Source organism: Anastrepha ludens, chromosome 2 (genome assembly GCF_028408465.1).
Source record: "Anastrepha ludens isolate Willacy chromosome 2, idAnaLude1.1, whole genome shotgun sequence".
Taxonomy (NCBI): Eukaryota; Metazoa; Arthropoda; class Insecta; order Diptera; family Tephritidae; genus Anastrepha; species Anastrepha ludens.
The window spans coordinates 85,224,943-85,243,297 of NC_071498.1; the positions used below are offsets into that span (position 1 = coordinate 85,224,943).

Below are 18,355 nucleotides of genomic sequence, written 5' to 3' on the forward strand. Positions count from 1 at the left end.
TCTTTCTTTCGGTTAAATCTCTGTGTCAGCTTAATGCTGCTGCATGGGTGCTCCCCCACTTGAGTACTGCAGCCATGCTTCCGGTACGCTTACGCTCGCCTGCTCTTGGAATCTCTGGTGGCGTAGCATGCTGCTCAATTGCTGCGGGAATGTTAATTTAAAACGAAATTGTCGTGGTAAAATGGTTGGGTGAGAAATGTGAAAAGCAAGAGATACTAAGCGACTGCATGAAATTGAAATGATTGTTTGTGATTGTACTATAGATGTGAAATTTGCCGGTTACTCGTTCTCCTATCCGGTGTGGAATGAGATTTGAACGAAAAGCTATGTATGAGTGTATTATGGGCACAGTGGGTTGCGAGATGAATTTGAAGGTGAATGCTGTACTGAATTGTTAGTTTCCATCCTTTACACAAAGAATAGTGAGTTGATTAAGAAAAATGTGAGTATAGGATGTCAGTAGAAGTACAGTGTGTTTCAAGTTCGAATTTCTTTTTCATAGGAATTCATTATCTGTTTATAGTAGGTCTGTCTACTTGTAGAACAAGATCAAGATATTTATATATATAATTGGCGCGTACACCCTTTTTAGGTGTTTGGCCGAGCTCCTCCTCCTATTTGTGGTGTGCGTCTTGATGTTGTTCCACAGATGGAGGTACCTACAGTTTTAAGCCGACTCCGAACGGCCGATATTGAGGAGCTTTTTCATGGCAGAAATACACTCGGAGGTTTGCCATTGCCTGCCGAGGGGCGACCGCTATTAGAAAAATGTTTTTCTTAATTTTGGTGCTTCACCGAGATTCGAACCAACGTTCTCTCTGTGAATTGTGAATGGTAGTCACGCACCAACCTATTCGGCTACGGCGGCTCGCTACAAGATCAAGATGCACACCACAAGTAGAAGAGGAAGCTCGGCCAAACGCCTAACATGAGTGTAAGTGCCAATTACTCATTTTATTTATTATAATAAATCAAGATAGGATACCCACAATAATCAGTGATCTTTGATTAGTAATAAATATTTCTCCATATTTTCATAATGATCGGTTCGAGGAAAAATGTTGGCTATATTTATTAATAAATATATATTTTCCCTTATTTGTTAACACAATTAAGAGATAGACATGGGGAGCAACATCTTAGCATATTCGACATATTTTTATTTCGGAAAATTCTTTCACTTATACTTAAGGGAGAATGGGGAGTTGTGAGACGGGTTTTGTTTTTGGACCCGTATTACTCAAAATCTTAATATTCTGCATATGTCAACGATGGAATCTTTAGTCAATGAATACTGGAAGCTATTGGTATGGCCTATTTAACAAAACTACACTTTTCCTTAAAATTAAAATTGTATATAATAATATAAAATATAATACAAAATACAAAAATGTGGGGAGTAGTGAGACACCATGGTTTAAATCAATAAAAATGACTTATTTTAGTTGTTAGTTCTTTATTAAGATGAAAAATAAAAAAGAAAAGACAATTGTTATAAAAAAGTGTATAAAAAAATGCAATGCCATCAATCTGATGATTCGCAGTGAGAACATGTATAATAACCAGTTCGTAAATTGGCACACTTTAGGTGCACAGCTCGATCGCATACATTGCAATGAATGGAGTTTTTTCTGCTTAACTTTAAAAGCGGAAAAACAATAAAAACTCAAATTTAACCAAAAATTTCATGACATATGTACAAACAATGCATGAATATTGCGAGGTACTTATGAAAGATGCGTTAAAACGTCGAAAAAAACGGTGTCTCACAACTCCCCACATTTGTTGTCTTACAACTCCCCAAATCGTTTTTTTATAAATGGCCGCCTAGTCATAAACACATCGAACGTTCATGCCCAAGTGAATGTGTAAATTCAAAGCTAATAGGACAATTAATAATTTGCATATATTAACGTTTGCAATTCGCTTCAACAAATGAATAATGCCGAAAGGTAACAATGTCTCACAACTCCCTATGTCTCACAACTCCCCATTTTCCCCTACTAAATTTTACATTTTTATATTAACTAAGTTTATTTTTAATCTACGAATGAAAGAATATATAACTTTAGATATTTCTCGTGCTTGTAATTATATTTGCTTTTAGGCTAATCAATAATTAATTATAATTTTCTAACTTATATGTTTCGTGCTGCATTCCCATTTTAATCCCACTGTGCCAATAGAATAGCCATTTGAACAGCGATTCGTGGAGGAGAAGCCACAATTATGCGTTTACCCCACGGAGCAATTGGCGTATGACGCGTAGTTAGACGTTTCTTGCTCACATTCGTTGCGTGAAAGTGACACGAAGCGAAGCGTATCGATCCAGCAATAAAAGCAAAAAAATGCACGATAACAAAAACAATAATATTTCATAACACTGCATTGTGCTTACCACGCGCATTCCTGTGAAACCAACGCACCGCTGTTATACTTTTTATGATTGTGCGTGCAGGCGTACGTGCGCATATTTTATTCGCGACGTGTCCTGTGAGCAAGCATACGCCACACATACAAACAAAGCTGCAACGCTGTGCTGAAGCGTACACGAATATTAGCACGCTTTTGTTTTAGTTTTTTTTGTAATTTTATTCCTGTGTTCACCCTCAACTAACGTGCAAGTACGCGTAAAACCAGTCACGCCGTAAAAGTGCCACAACAGCAAAAAATGGAAAAACTGTTATCGCTTTTCGAAAATGCTGACCCATTCAAAACCTGGTGGCCTACCATTGCCGCGATCGTTGTCGGTGTTGTTATAATGGTGCGGTAAGTGTGTGAAATCGAATCTATGCAACAACCAATTTTTCTCAAAACTACTGAAAAACAAAATTGCTCCGACTATACGATGAGTGTAGCCTGCCGTATTTGTAATATGCAAAAAAGTTGTATAAAAACTAAATACACATACATATGCATATTCATGCATATATATAAGTAAATTTATAAGGTGAATGTGTTGGCGTTGTGCGAATTTTATCACCGAAAGCTTTTTAACAGTTATAGTAGATACAGTTTTTTTAATTACCCTCGTTTCATTGCCGACAAGTATAATGCAATAAATTGTCTGACATCATTCAACTGTAAGAAAATTATTCAAAACTTGCAAAGAGGAACAGGGAAAACCGTCGACAAAAGTGGGTCCTGGAAAAACTTTGTATAACACAGAAAAGATATCTTGTAAATATAACATAAAACAAATCGCAGATGGTTAACATTTTTTTAGAAACGTTGAAAATAACTTAAAAATCGTAAAAATCCATAGTGACCACGATGAAAGCAAAGTCTGCTAATTATGCAAAAATCTTCGAACTCAGCTCAGAGTGCGTCTGAAATCGGAAGTAATGCTGCATTCTCAGTTAGTGTTCCGATCATTTAACAAATTATCAAAAATTGTCCTCACCTACTGTTCAAAAAATTAAAAAAAAACGAGTTTGTCTCCGACGGCACTACTCAAATCGGTTTGGTCCGCGAACGTAGGCTACAAGAACTGTTATAGTTATTTGACCGATTATATCATATGATGTTCACTGATGATGGAAATATTCGGCAATGCTCAAAGCGAAGTTTGTATCACATTCTTTGTGCCACTGTGAAAAAGTTGACGGAGACGTTTGCATACGTGTGATTTTTCATTTTCGTCTAACATATGGATTTTGTCGACAAATTAAACATATTCAAGTATGATAAATGGAGATATACCGCTCACTCGAATGCTTCTTAAAGTGAATATTCATCGCATATGACAAATCACATTTGATGTAATTTTTAATCACAGTTCACTAAACAAGCTTGCGGAAAATATCCATTACAAATAAATGAAAATCGAAAAATTATATTTTTCGCTTATTTCCTTAATATTTCATAAATAATAGTCTCTTATTTTTATTATTATTTCCAGTCTACTGCACGCTATAGGACTTCTCCCTGCATCCGAAAATCTAAGTGCTCCACTTGTCGAATGTCTACCTTCCATTTATGCAATAATTCATTCTGGTCCATTGACCCGAATGACCCGGCTCCGACAGTATTCCGTTAGAAAGATCAGGTGCAGAAAGACTTAGCTTCATTTGGTGTGTTCAACTAGAGCCGGTTAGCACGATAAGAAAAGACTGGCGCGCTCTGTTAAACTTCTCTTTTACGTTATTGATGTTTTCATCATGATCTCTTCTGAAGCATAAATGACAATAAACATATGGGCCGGCCAAAATCAGTAGTCACCGAAAACTCCATCGAAATTGTTCATAAATTTATAAAAAAATAATCGAAATCATCGTTAAAATTCATGAAATCGGAGTTAAATATCTCTAAACTTCGATTCATTCGATCATCTTGGGCTTCCGAAAGATATGTGCACGTTTGATTCCGCACAAGTTAACTGAGGACCACAAATTGCTCAGAATTGAACATTCGAAAGGCCTCATTAAAGAGGCGAGAAAAGTCGAAAACTTCCTTTAAAATATTGTAACTGGTGATGAAACGTGGTGTTTCGAACATGAATCTGAAACTAAGCGTCAAAGTGTCAAATAGAAGCACCAGACCAGCCACCATCCAAAAAATCGCATTTGGAGAAGACAAAAATCAAGTCGATGCTCATTTGTTTTTCCGATTCCAAGGGAGTTGTCCACAAGAAGTTTGTGCCAACGGGCCAAACCGTCAATGTAATTTTCTATCTTGGCATTTTGAAGCGTTTGTTCGCCCTGAATACCGCGAACGATAAAGGTGGCGCGTATTGAGTAATAAATCACCATATCATCGATTTACTCTTGTGACCCATTTTTTGTCTAGAAATCTCATTTTAACCATCAATCACTCACCGTATTCGCCTGATATAGCTCTCTCTTCCTGCTCGGAAGATTGCATTTGGCCATGAAAGGAAAACGTTTTGCGTGCGTAGGGGCCACCCAAAAGACTTGTACCGACATCCTGAAAGCCATTCCGGTCAATGACCCGAAACGCTCTTTCGAAAAGCTCTTAGATCGCGCAAAACAGTGTATCGAGGCCAGAGGGGACTATTTTGAATAACTAAATTCGAAGTTATCAGAACAAATATCCTGTCTTTGCTATTTTAGCTCAGTTTTGTTTACTTTGGACTTCACCATGTATGTACATATATAATTGCGCTTACACCCCTTTTGGATGTTTGGTCGAGCTCCTCCTCCTATTTGAGGCGGTTGTCTTAATGTCGTTGTACAAATGGAGGGACCTACAGTTTTCACCCGACTCCGAACGGCAGATATTTTTTTTTTATGAGGAGGGTTTTCATGGCAGAAACACACTCGGAGATATGCCATTGCCTACCGAGGTGCGACCGCTATTAGAAAAAACTTTTTCTTCATTTTGGTGTTTCACCGAGATGCGAACCTACGTTCTTCGAATTTCGAATGGTAGTCACGCATCAGCCCATTCGGCTACGGCGGCCACCATATCACTACCGAAATAATTTCTCACCATTTCTAAGGTTTTCGCACCATTGAATCCGTTTATAATGCGAAATTAAACACAAATTCGTTGTTACAAATCCATTTTTAAAACTGTAAAATATCGAAAACACGTGCAAAAGTAGATTTACTCAGGACGGCGTTATTTTAACAAATATCAAGCAATTGCGATACAATTTTAGTAAGAATGTTAATCACAGAGGCGGTAGTATAACAAAAAAAAAACAGAACTCTAATCTGTCGTCACCTGATGATTATTCTGGGACCTTTTTGATCAAGATGGTATGTAGGTCTGTTGAATGATTACAAATACTACGTTTAAACAAACAATTTTATATTTTTACAAACCATGTTAAAAGAAAATTATTTCATAATTATGTCTATTTCACTTAAAAATCTATGCAATAAGCTTATTCGGGTGGGATTAAACCATACATTATTTATGTTGTGGGACATTTTTTAAGCAAACAGTTTCCTCTGTCCCAAACGTCATAAAATATTTAAAATAACGGATATTAGTACAATTTCAATCAAACTGTTTTTACTTCAGTTGAGTTTTGAGCCATATCAAAAAAATAATATAAACAACGAAAGTAATAGTATTTTTTTTTAATTTTAGACGATACATTTTTCACTTTTGCGCACAGCTAAGTGGGCCCAGTAAAAGATAAATAATAAATGTATTCAAAAATATGTTTTTTTGATTACAGCAAAATAAACGAAAATCGTACATAATTCATTTCAATAAATTAGTCTGTATGAAATAATAGAATAAAATGTAAGTGTATTTGTACATATTCCCAGAAGAATCAACTCAGCGTTGTGAAGTAGGACTACGGAAAAAGTTCGAATTGCCAAAAACAGTGAATAAAAACAAAGGTTGAATGCGCTGGTTTCATTTGCAATGGAAATTTTTGCATTGTTGTTCACATAACTTAACAAGTAATAAATATTAATTAACACAAATACAGAAAAACCTAGTACCTATAAACTCTAAACTCATCTTCTGGGAATATGGTACTAAAGGAGCTGCGCAAAACTGCATTTTTACCTAAAGATTAGTTATAGCGACAGCGTATTGAGCTATTAGTAGAAACATAAAAATGTTTTGCACTGCGCACTTTAGCTATGTGACTTACTCATCAGTAGTAAGCAAGTATTAATTTCTATTTTTACATCAAACAAATTTTGTATTAGATTATAATTTAAAAAACAAGATAAAATAAGAAAGGTTTCAAAAATCGCAAAAATGTGTGTGTAAAGACAGAAAGATGGTGCGTAAGATGCTTTCAAAAGTGTTTTAAGACGGAATTTTAAGTATATTGTTTTCTTCCATATAAATAAATGTTCAATGGCTACTAAATGAAGAAAATGCACAAGACAGCAGCAGAAAAAAATTCTTAAAACTTAGGGTGATTTTTGATCAACTTCAAACTAGCACTTTTAAAAATTCAATGATCTACAAAACAGCATACCGAATTTTTTTGAAGTTCTTGGTAAAAGGTTTGAAATATTGATTAAATTTTGGCAATTTTTTTTTAATTTTATATTATCTAAAAAGGGGATATGTTGAAAAATAAAAAACATTAAAAAAATGGAGTCTTCATGTCTAACACGGGTTGGTTAGTTGGTTAGAGTGGTGATTCAGCCAGAATCCAACTAGCGCTTCCGCACCATTTTGTTGCCACATCCTCGTTACCAAATTGTTTAACAGTTATTTGCAGCAGGACTATATCCAGCCTGTGCGGTTTAGGAACCTTATTAGGTTGTTGACGTCTAAGCCAGACAGTTGCTCGAGACTCTCGAACAGCGGTTTGCCCAGGGTTAACATTCTGTCCTTCCATAGGGCAGGGCATTCACAGAGGAAATGGAAGATTGTTTCTTTTTTCTCCGGTTGTTTACAACTGTGACAGTATGTGTTGTGAGGGATGCCCATTTTGCAGGTTGTTCTCCGATAGTGCAGAAGCCAGTTATGACTGCCGTAAGTCTACAGGTGTCCCGTCGTTTCATGTTTTTTAATGTCGACGATTGCTTGAGGTTGTAGGTGGGCCATAACGTTCTGCTGATTTTGCATTTCGTCTGGTCTCTCCATCTACAATCTGCAATTCGAAGGTATTTTAGGGAAATTGCGTTCTTGACCGCACCTAGTGAAGTGAAGACTGGTACTGCAAGAGCGCTATTCATGGCAGATCCCCCTCTTGCCAGTTCATCAGCTTTTTCGTTACCTTCTATGTTCCGGTGTCCCGGGACCCAAATTAAGGTTACTCTATGGTTTTCACTCAAGTTGGTGAGGCTATTCCTACTTTGCTCCACCACTTTAGAGGTTGTTATGGTCGCTTCCAGCGCCTGAATTGCGGCTTGGCTATCCGAAAGAATAGCGATATTGCCCTTAAAAGAGAAATCTGCGGTGAGTAACCTACAGGCTTCCCCAATTGCTAGTACTTCCGCTTGGAAGACGCTGCTGGTATTAGGGAGACGCACAGATTTTTAAATTCCAAGTCTATGAGAATATATACCAGCTCCAACACCACAATCCATTTTACTGCCATCTGTATAGACTGTGGTGTCGAAGTTGTTTAGAGAGAATCCCTTATTCCATTCTTTTTTAGATGGAAAGAGTGTGGCAAAATTCCTATTGAACGTTACCATCGGGACGATGTAGTCAGTCCTCGCCGAGGTTAACTGAGTTTGTCGCGATAATAGACTAGTGTGACCATAAGTTTTTCCTTTCCAGCGACCCGCTTCATTTAACCTAAATGCACTCATGGTTGCCGTCTTCTTTATATGTAGGTCTATTGGAATAACGTGTGTCAGTGCATTGAAAGCCTCTCTAGGACATGATCTGATTGCACCGACCGTTATTGCACAGGCTGATCTTTGTATTCTGCCGAGTAATTTGGTATTGTACTCTCTCCCTAGAGCTTTCCATCAAACTACCGAACCATACGATAAAATGGGTCGTATAACCGCCTTATACAGCCATAATGTATGCTTAGGTTGAAGACCCTATCTTCTTCCAAGCATACGCTTGCAGGCATATAAAGCAATTTCCGCTTTCCTTACCCGTTCTTCCACGTTTAACTTCCAGCTAAGTTTGGAGTCTAAAATTACCCCCAAGTACTTTGCAATGGTTGATAAAGACAGAGTTTGTCCGTTGATATTTGGTAGGGTAAAAGTTGGTTCCTTATATCTGGTGGTAAAAAGCATAAGTTCTGTTTTACGCGGGTTTAAACTTAGCCCACGTCCTGTGGCTCAAGAGTTAAGCTCATCTAACGCCCTTTGGATGATCCCACTGATCGTATTTGGACACAGTTCTGACACCATTAACACCACATCATCAGCGTACGCCACCACTTTTACCCCACCTCCGTCAAGTTTTATTAAGATTTTGCTAATCACACATAGCCAAAGAAGTGGAGATAATACTCCCCCTTGTGGAGTGCCCCCATGGACCTTCTTGGTTATGTTGATATTACCCATATTAGCTTTGATGAACCTGGTTTCTAGCATGGAGATGACCCAGTTACTGATGCAACTGTCCACCTCCAGGTCTATCAACGCCCGTTGGATGGCATCTGTGCTAACATTGTTAAAGGCGCCTTCGATATCCAAGAATGCCGCCATGGTATAATGTTTGCTCTCCAGAGAGCCCTCTATTGTTCCGATTACCTCGTGAAGCGCTGTCTCCGTAGATTTCCCTTTAAGGTATGCGTGTTGTGCAGTTCATATACCAGAGCTCTCCAAAGAGCTTCTGAGGTGCGTATCCAAAAGTCTTTCAAAAGTTTTTAACAGGAAAGACAAAAGACTGATTGGCCTGAAGTCCTTCGCTGATTCATGTCCTCTTCTACCTACTTTTGGTATGAAGACGACCTTGACTAGTTTCCAGCTATCTGGAATATGGCCTCTAGCCATGGTAGCATACAGTCCAAGGGGTATTTTTAAAATAAATAATTTTTGTTGACGATTTGGCTACTTTCAAAAAATTCCATTATTAAACAAACACTCTGACTGATAGCTTTAAGTGCCAGTTATTTCCATTGCTTCAAAAAAATAAAGCCCAAAAGCACCAGGATAATTGAAATTATAGGCACAATGCTGACGGAATGGCATTGTAATTGCTACACCACAACATGCAACTTACACGAGAGTTAATGTTTATTCACCTATTTTCATACATACGCACATATGTGCGTGTACAGTGTTGCGGTTAGAGCAAGTGACGTCGACACGCGTGCATTTAAATGTCACATCGCTTGTCCAAACTGTTCATTAATTAGCGATTTCACGCGCTATCGCCCGAGCCCAAAACGAGCATTTTCACATGTGTAGGTATATGTATGTACGTATGCAGTAATAACAAAACGTGTATTTTGCTAGGCAGCTTGTCACAAGCGAGACAAAACAGCCGATGAGGATGCGTTGAAGCGGCAAGCCGCGTAACCATATTAGCTATAACAACACAGTGACCAAGTTAAAATCCAACTTATCCAACTATTCGCCACATTTGCACAGCATTTTGCACATCGTGCCAATTGTTTACCCTACCAACGCCTCATAGTACAGTTTACACATTTACATTTTCCTCACTTCTCTTTGCAGCACACTGATGAGCGGCCAACGCTGCCCCAATGACAATCAAATACGCGATCAAATCGTCGTCGTGACAGGTGGAAATAATGGCATTGGCTATGAGATTGCTAAAGCTTTGGCGGCGCGTGGTGGCCGCATTGTGTTGGCCTGCCGCAATATGGCTGCTGCGGAACGCGCGGCAGCCGTTATCAAACGTGAGCTTGTCTGCCATCGCATTGGCCCGAGTGCAGTGGAGTTCTTTGTGGAGGCGCGTTACCTAGACTTGCGTTCCTTTGAAAGTGTACATCGTTTTGCGCGCCGCATCACCGGCGAATTCGAGCGCATTGATGTGTTGATAAACAATGCGGGCATTATATTCGGGCCGCTTGGCACGCGTACCATCGATGGCTTCGAGGAGCATCTGCAGGTGAATTATCTATCCCATTTTTTGCTGACACAGCTGCTGTTGCCCCACTTGCGACGTTCGCCAAGTGGCGGACGAGTAGTAAATTTGACGGCTCATGCTCATGCTGCGGCCAAAATCGATTTCGATGATCCGCTCAATGTGGGCACTTGGGCGGTGAATTTCCATGCACGTGACGCCTTCGCTCACTCCAAGTTAGCGGTGATGCTGGCAACGCGTTGGTTGGCGCGACAGCTGAAAGGTAAGTACCCAAGTATACTGGGCGGAGGTTAGGGGACGTTTCAAATGTAGCACAAAAGAAAGGCACTCAAAAGAATTTTCGGCAGCTGGTGTACACACAAAGCTCGTGCACAGTTGCAGACATAAAAATACGGACAGGTAGTAAAGCCAAGTAAGGGTAAGTAAATCCGTTAAATAATCATAAAATGTTAAGCAAATGGTAGTTAAAATATTAATTACAAAATTTACCAAACTTCTCTTAAATAAAAATGACAGTAAAAAAATTTTGGCTTTACCGTACGGTGAAAAAATATGATAAATAAGTGAAGATATGCTTGGGATTTGGCATATCCACCGTCAAATATTAAGAATAAATAATTATGGAGGATTGAGTTTTAAAAATATTCAATTCAAAACCAGTGAAGGTATTAGGTTAAAGATTGGAGAGTGCGTAGAATATGGTACGCAAAGTCAATTTTGATAACGGAAATGAGGCTAAAATATTACCAACACAACCAAAACTTTATTGAAAGCAAATTTTAATCCCAGACGAGTTCAAATTATCGTTTTTAATTCCTGTTACATAGACACGACATATATAAGTATGTCAGTGTGTGCTTACGGTCATTTAGAGAAACGTTTGACCCCATTAAATGAAGAGGGTAATTGACAAGTAACCTTTTATATAAGGACGATGTTCTGTTCTGTTAACCCGGCAGAAAGATGGGCATACAGGCAAACTGTTTTCAAAATTTCTGGCAACTGGAACCTCATGACATATTTTGAAGACAACGTAACAAATGAAATGAACTCAAAGAAGTTTGGTATAACGAAATTGTAGAAGTAACACTTCGAAATTTGGTAATTTAAGCCAAAGCAGATACGAGTAAAAGCCGATATTAAAGTTAAAGGAGGCTCCACTGAATATTAAAGGAACTTCATTAAAATATCTTACGTCACGCACTTAAAATGTCATAAACGCCATAATATAAGCTAAATAATGAAAATACAGAAAACGTTCTATTGACAATGCGAAAGGTACAAAATTTTCACATATCTATACCTGCACAAAAAGAAATAAATATATACATTTTTATATAAGTGCGCAAAATATATAAAACTGACGCATTTGACCTTCTTTTAGGAGGAATTTTTTGTTTTTTGCATTTAATATTATATGTATAGGGAAAAAGAAATCCATTATTTTTGCGACAAAAATTTTGCTTCATGTTTTAACTGCTTTAGATTTTGTGCTTTTAACTACCTTATGGTCGATCTTTAGCTCTTGTACAATGCTGCGACTACTAAGATGTCGGTCAACTTCGATTATTTCTGTGATTTTATTGAAATTTTTGACATTACACCACAAACACCATTTACAATTGCAGCGGCCTGTCATGCATTTTCGTAAAAGGTATCGAATTTTCACTGTGTTGACTTCCATTGTTAACGCCCTGTAACTCTCAACAAAATGGCACAAACAAACAACAGCAAAAACAGTTTTTTAGTGTGAAATGTCACTTTTACAACAAGCGTTACCTTAACGTAGTAGTCTGGTTAAATACTCATTCGTTAGGAATTTTTTTAAGAAAATAAAATGCAATCGTTTTGATTTTATTGCGTTTTTATTGACATCAAATAGTATACAAAAACAATTTTTTTGTAGTAGTGTGGCACTAAAGTAAGCGTCTTAATAAAAGATAGGTGGCTTTTCAACAGGATTTTGGCTCTTCAGGGCATCTGAAATGAAAAAGTGAAACTGATTATTATTTTGTAGGCTTGTCATTCTCGCAGGTGCTACAATGGGTAAATTTTTTTGAAAAATAACAAAATGGCGGACTTTTGAAAAAAAGGTATGTTTTTCGGGTGGTAATTAGACTGTAGAATGGAAAGTTAGGGCTGAAAAGAAACGAAAGTTTCTACCTTAAATAGATTGATCGATACTTTACGAGATATCGATCACTACTGCCATCTACCGAGAAAATAATGTTTTTCCCCCAATCTAACATTTAAAAGAGTATTTTAAAAAAAGTTTTCTTTATGAAACATATATTTTTGGATTTATCATAATTATCTTTATAAAATTATAATTAGATAAGTACAAAAAAGATAGGAAAAAATGTTTACGACTTCTTATATATGCCAAGCGTCCAAATGAAATTGTGTATGAATTATTTTTGGTTTGAGTTGATTTATAAGCCTTAAGGTATATTATATCACAAGATATGTTCTAAGCTTTTCTTCATTGTAGTTTTAACTTTCAACACATTCGTTTTTTGCGTTTTTGTCCATGTTTGGCGCACTGTGCGGCGACCTTCAAAGTGCAAGAATAGGAATATACAGATTTCACAAATTGAAAAACAGTAACGGCGCCAATTATATATATACATAAGTAATTCTTAAAAAAATGTATTACGTACGCACACGTAACTGAAAGCAAAATATCAAAAAAACAGCGGAATCAGTAATTTTATTAGCGTCCTGATTTTCATAGCCACAACTGTAGATACGAGTATTATATAAAAGGATGTATAATGGCAATACTCTTCCGAAATATTAGCGCAATATTGTGTAATGCATTGTTGGGTCGCGAAAGTTTGGCAAAATGCCTCGCAGGCACGCCGCCATGAAAGCAACCAAATGGCTACCAAAGCGCGCCCCTTTGGCTTTTTTTGTGATTGGTTGGGGTAGTACGTGAGGCCTTCACACTGTTTGCATAGTCTGTTACTTTGTTAGCTTAGCCCTTGCCAAGGCTTGTAGCCTCTTTGAGGCCGGTTGCTGTTCTTTATTGCTTTTGTTTGCTTATTGTTTTGGCTGGGCGTGGTGCTTGTTGCCCTTGCTAGTAACTTCAACACGTTTTGCCAAAGTGATTTTAATTGAGTTTAAATCGTTTTTGCGCTTTTCATATTTTCATTTTGCTTTATTTTGTTTGCTTTTATTTTGCCTTTGTAAGTTGCTTATATGTAATACGATATTTCGTTCTTCACAGGCACTCCATTGACGGTCAATTGTTGCACACCTGGGCTTGTGCGTGGGACCGGCCATTTACGCAAGTAAGTCGATACATGTATGTAAGTATGTATATTTTTTATTAATTTAATTTTTGGGTACATATTGCATGAAAGATTTGTCATGAAATCGCTTATATAGGGTTTAGTGTGCATAAATTTTGCTAAGTGTTTTATTTTACTTACATTTTGAGTACAATTCAACTAGGTTTTTTAGTTGTAGTGCTGGTTTTCTTCAGTCCACTTCTCAAAAGTGGGCTGTAGCCCGAATGCTCCACTCCTTTTACCTTTTTATTACTAATATATATCAGATGCGTTATGTGGCTTATGGCTTATGAGCCCTTAACTTTAATTGGAAATTTTTGTCGGCATCGCACATTTTTTATGCATTTGGTATAAATAAGCGTAAAGTAAACAAAAAATTATAGCAAATCGCAAATGAATCAATTTGTGGTGAAAAGGTTCAACGATACAGAAATGCTGAGTTCGGGCAAGAACCGAACAAGGCAGAGTGCAAACTTAATTTTTTGTATGCGGTAGGATTGCGAAAAAATACTGTAGGTTTTCATTTATTTAATAAACAGGTAGATCGAGAAAACAAAACAGTTGAATCGCAGTCATACATTCTGTCAAACAAGTTCCGGGAATTGTTTAATGAAACGCAACATAATTGTTTAAACATCAAAATTAATTTTTTCGCCTTGAAAATAAGCTCCATTCGAAGCAATACACATATCCCAACCATCAGTTCAGTCATCAAAGCACCTTTTAAGCGCGTTTAAAGAGATCTTCTTCAAATTATCCTTTATCGACTCAAAGCGGCGTCCCCGGGGGCGGCAATTAAAGTTTTGGGAAAATGAAAAAGTCACAGGGGACTGAATCCGGTGAATACGGTGGTTGTTCGATGATATTTGTCGAGATTTGGTCAAAAAGTGTTCACAATATGAGCCTTGGGAGACGATCCGTTACCAGGGTGCAAGGTCCATGAGTTTTCTTTCTACAAATCGGGCCGTTTCCTACGCACATTCGATCCCAAAGTCGCATTACTTCCAAATAATATTCTTTATTTACCTTAGAACCATTTGGAAGGAATTCTAAGGGCACAACACCATGATAATCAAAGAAAACGAGAAGCATGACATTTACTTTTGACCGCCTTTGACGTGGTTTTTTGGGTTTGGGCTCATGTGGATAGCGCTATTCAGCCGCTTGTTGACTGGTTTGCATGTCAAAGTCATATACCCATAAAAGTTGGGTCCGATTCACATGCTCAAGCATGTCTTCAGCCACCTTCTTTCGATGAATTTTTTGAAAGAAATTCAACTCTCTTGGAACGCCACACGTCTCATGCCCAATTGATGATGTAAAATGTTGTGAATTGATTCGTGAGCCACGCTAGGGTCACGAGCTAGCTCCCTCGAACTTAAATGATGTTGAAGACATTGATGAGCGATGAAATCGAGGCAAGTCTTTCACGACTTCTCGGCCATCTGCAAAAGCCTTATGTCACTTAGTTTTTGATAAAGCACACTCGATAAAGCCTCTAGTTTCTGCAACATTTTCAACGATTCGGCACACGAAATCCGGTTCAAAACACAAAATTTAAAACAAATTATTTGTTCGATATTTTTATCCATAGTGAAAATTTCAGAGCACACCTGTGGTTGACAGATATAATTAAATGCAAAAAACAAGCTAATTGACATATCACGCTCAAACTCTGCGACTCTATAGAGGACAGTTGGACAAACATTCCGTATTTAATTTACAGAATGAAAATAATTGTGAATTACTTTTTTGTAGTTACTCCCATTCATAGTCTACTAGACAGATTCTGGAATGGAATTTCAGAGCCTCATAGCATAAAGAAGAAAATCTTTGGTGAGCACAAGTAATAATTTAAGAATTTTGAGACTTTTATGCCTGTTAATTATATAGGGTTTTCCAATAAGAGGTGTTATTCAATGTTAAGATCAATGGTTTCTTTGCTTGTGTGGCACGTAGCGCGGTGTTGTTGAAAATAAACGTTGTCCAGATCAACATCAACCAATCCCGGCCATAAAAAATCGTTAATCATCTCTCTATAGCGCAATCCATTCAGGGTAATTGTTGTTCCAGCTTCACTTTCGAAAAAGTAAGGTCCAATGACTCCGCCGGACCATAAACCGCACCAAACAGTCACACTTAGAGGATAGAGAGGCTTTTCAACAACAACTTTTGGATTTTCTGAGCCCCAGATCCTACAATTTTGCTTGTTGACGAAGCCACAGAGATGAAAAAGCGTCTCATAACTCAAGATGATTTTTCGATGGAATTTCGGATCATTTTCATGCATTTAAACGACCCAATCAGCAAAGACACGACGTTGTTGATGATTGGCCGGCTTGAGTTTTTGTGTTAACTGAACTTTATAAGCCTTAAGACCCAAATCTTTATGCAAAATACGGTGTAATGACGTTTGTGGAATGCTTAATTGAAAAGAACGACGTGGAATGGACAAACCTGGGTTTCGGCTACAACAGCAATATTTTCGGCTGTTCTTGAGCGACGTGCACGGGTTTTATGCTTCACATCACTACCTTGTCCCAACAGCTCGAATTTTTTCACCAATTTCTGTATTGCGGTCCGACAAGGTGCTTCACGGTGACCCAAGAATGTTCGAGTTACCGTCTCTGCCAACTTTCCAAATTTTAAGCGTGTATCGTTCCATTTTTATTAATGGCGTAGTTTCTACTTGTCAAATATCAAAAAACGACAGCTTCAAGAGTGACATCTACCGAAATAGAGGGCTAGTCTAAATAACACCTGTTGTTGGAAAACCCTTTATACATAGTATGCATACATATAATTAGCGCTTACACCCTTATTGAGTGTTTGGCCGAGCTCCTTCTCTTATTTGTAACGTATCTCTTGATGTTGTACCACAAATGGAACCTGTTCATTAGACCTTAATAATTTGAATTTGATATTTGAAGTATTACATTCTATAGTTTATACATGAATATGCAATTTCAAATTTAATTTGCAAACAGAATCAAGCTTGCTACGGAATATACGAGCTCAAAATTCTTTAGGTGAGGCGAAATCAGTTGAGCTAACTTTCTTCTTGTCACCAAAGGTGTAAACGAAAGTTCTTAATCTGTGTAAAAAAGCACATTTCTAACATTACTTTATTAATGTGCTCGGAACAGCTCAACATAGCACTCACACCAAAGTCTTAATGTCTTACCTTCACAGTGAACGTTATCCTCAGGATTGGGCATAGTACACTAAATAATTTATGCAATAAGCAGATGTTTAAAACTAAAGATTTGCCGATAATGAAGCCCTTATTTTAACTACCAATAACCAACTAATGGTAGTGGAAATGTCCAACTCTGGATGGGCAACACATATGACTTAGCAGCATTTAGCAAAGACAATTATCATATGCCCATATTGAAATTATAGAAAGATCAGTGTTAATTTGAAATCATAAATCCTCAACAAGGTCAACCCTATTGGACAAGAATATAGTATTGTACATCAGCATAAACGTGGGCATTGACATACTGATACACAGAGAATCCATCATTGATAAAAAACCTAAACAAAAGCGGGCCTAGCACAGAACCTTGCACCACACCGGAGAATACCATTTTGGTTATGAAGGAGGCAGTCTTACAAATCACTTTTCTTCCTGCAAGATAGCTGGTTATAAGTTTGACTAAGCTATTCGAAAATCCCAAAAAATTATTGGGTATGGGAATAAGTTTCCGCCCTTTCTTAGTCAAAGTTACGAATTATTTAATCAATTACATAATACATGATATTATGTGAAGTATGTGCCATTGGAAGCTACAACTTCACTCCATCTTTCAGGCAACATACGGTTTCCTCTAACGAAAAATTCGAGTTCTTTTGACTTGATCCATTTATTGAACCAGTTTGCGGTGCTCTCGTAAGAAGTGAACCGCTCAAATGGTAATAAGGAGGTGCAATGTCTGTGGAATACGGCGGGTGGGACAAGAATCCCCAATTCAGTCCCTCTAAATATTTCTGGACCGATTTAGCAACAAGTAGCCCGGCGTTGTCATGCAGCAAAATCAGTTTGTCATGTCTACACTTTCCATTCCGGCAGCTTTTCCTTTCGATTCAAACGCACTAACTGCAGTCGGTAACGATCGCCACTGATGGTTTCAGATGGTTTAAGGAGTTCATAATAAATAGCACCTTTCTGATACTGTTAAGAGCTACCGTTATGTAAATAACCACTATCACTTCTCGCCTGAGTCAACTTTTCCAAAATATCCACTCAACGAGGCTTGGTAGAATTTTCCATTAGCTGCAAAGAGTTTGTAGCATTATAAGCGGAAAATTTATTTTCAAGGCCAAGTTCGGTATATAAAATTCACACTAAAAAAGTTGTTGGTGTTTGATGACCCACTTCTTCATCTATCGGCTTGTAACTAACTTGTTGCATCTGAATGGCTTAAATGCGAAAACACACAAAGTAAATATTAAAGGTGGGAGGGTGCAACACTGTGGGCCACAGAGGAATCCAAAATTCCTCACTCTCGGATCGCAGTGGGGTACTTTCCCAACTCAGTCAAAGTCGAGACAGGGACTTTGTGCAGGGGCAGAATAAAGGCCTCAATGTTGATTCCTGGCGCCTGCTAAAAAGAGCCGAAAGAGGCTCCAACGTAACGCTAGTC

General features: G+C 37.8%; 1 protein-coding gene across 1 annotated transcript in view; it reads left to right on the top strand.

Annotated features, from left to right (window-relative positions):
* Window positions 1–2,305: 2,305 nt before the first annotated feature.
* Window positions 2,306–18,355, top strand: part of LOC128871999 (retinol dehydrogenase 13) — a 49,556-nt gene continuing 33,506 nt past the window's right edge. Inside the window, exons 1-3 of the mRNA XM_054114247.1 lie at window positions 2,306–2,769; window positions 10,041–10,675; window positions 13,643–13,706. Of these exons, the coding sequence (XP_053970222.1) occupies window positions 2,672–2,769; window positions 10,041–10,675; window positions 13,643–13,706 (797 nt within the window). The 5' untranslated portion in view covers window positions 2,306–2,671. The remainder of the gene's footprint in view (window positions 2,770–10,040; window positions 10,676–13,642; window positions 13,707–18,355) is intronic.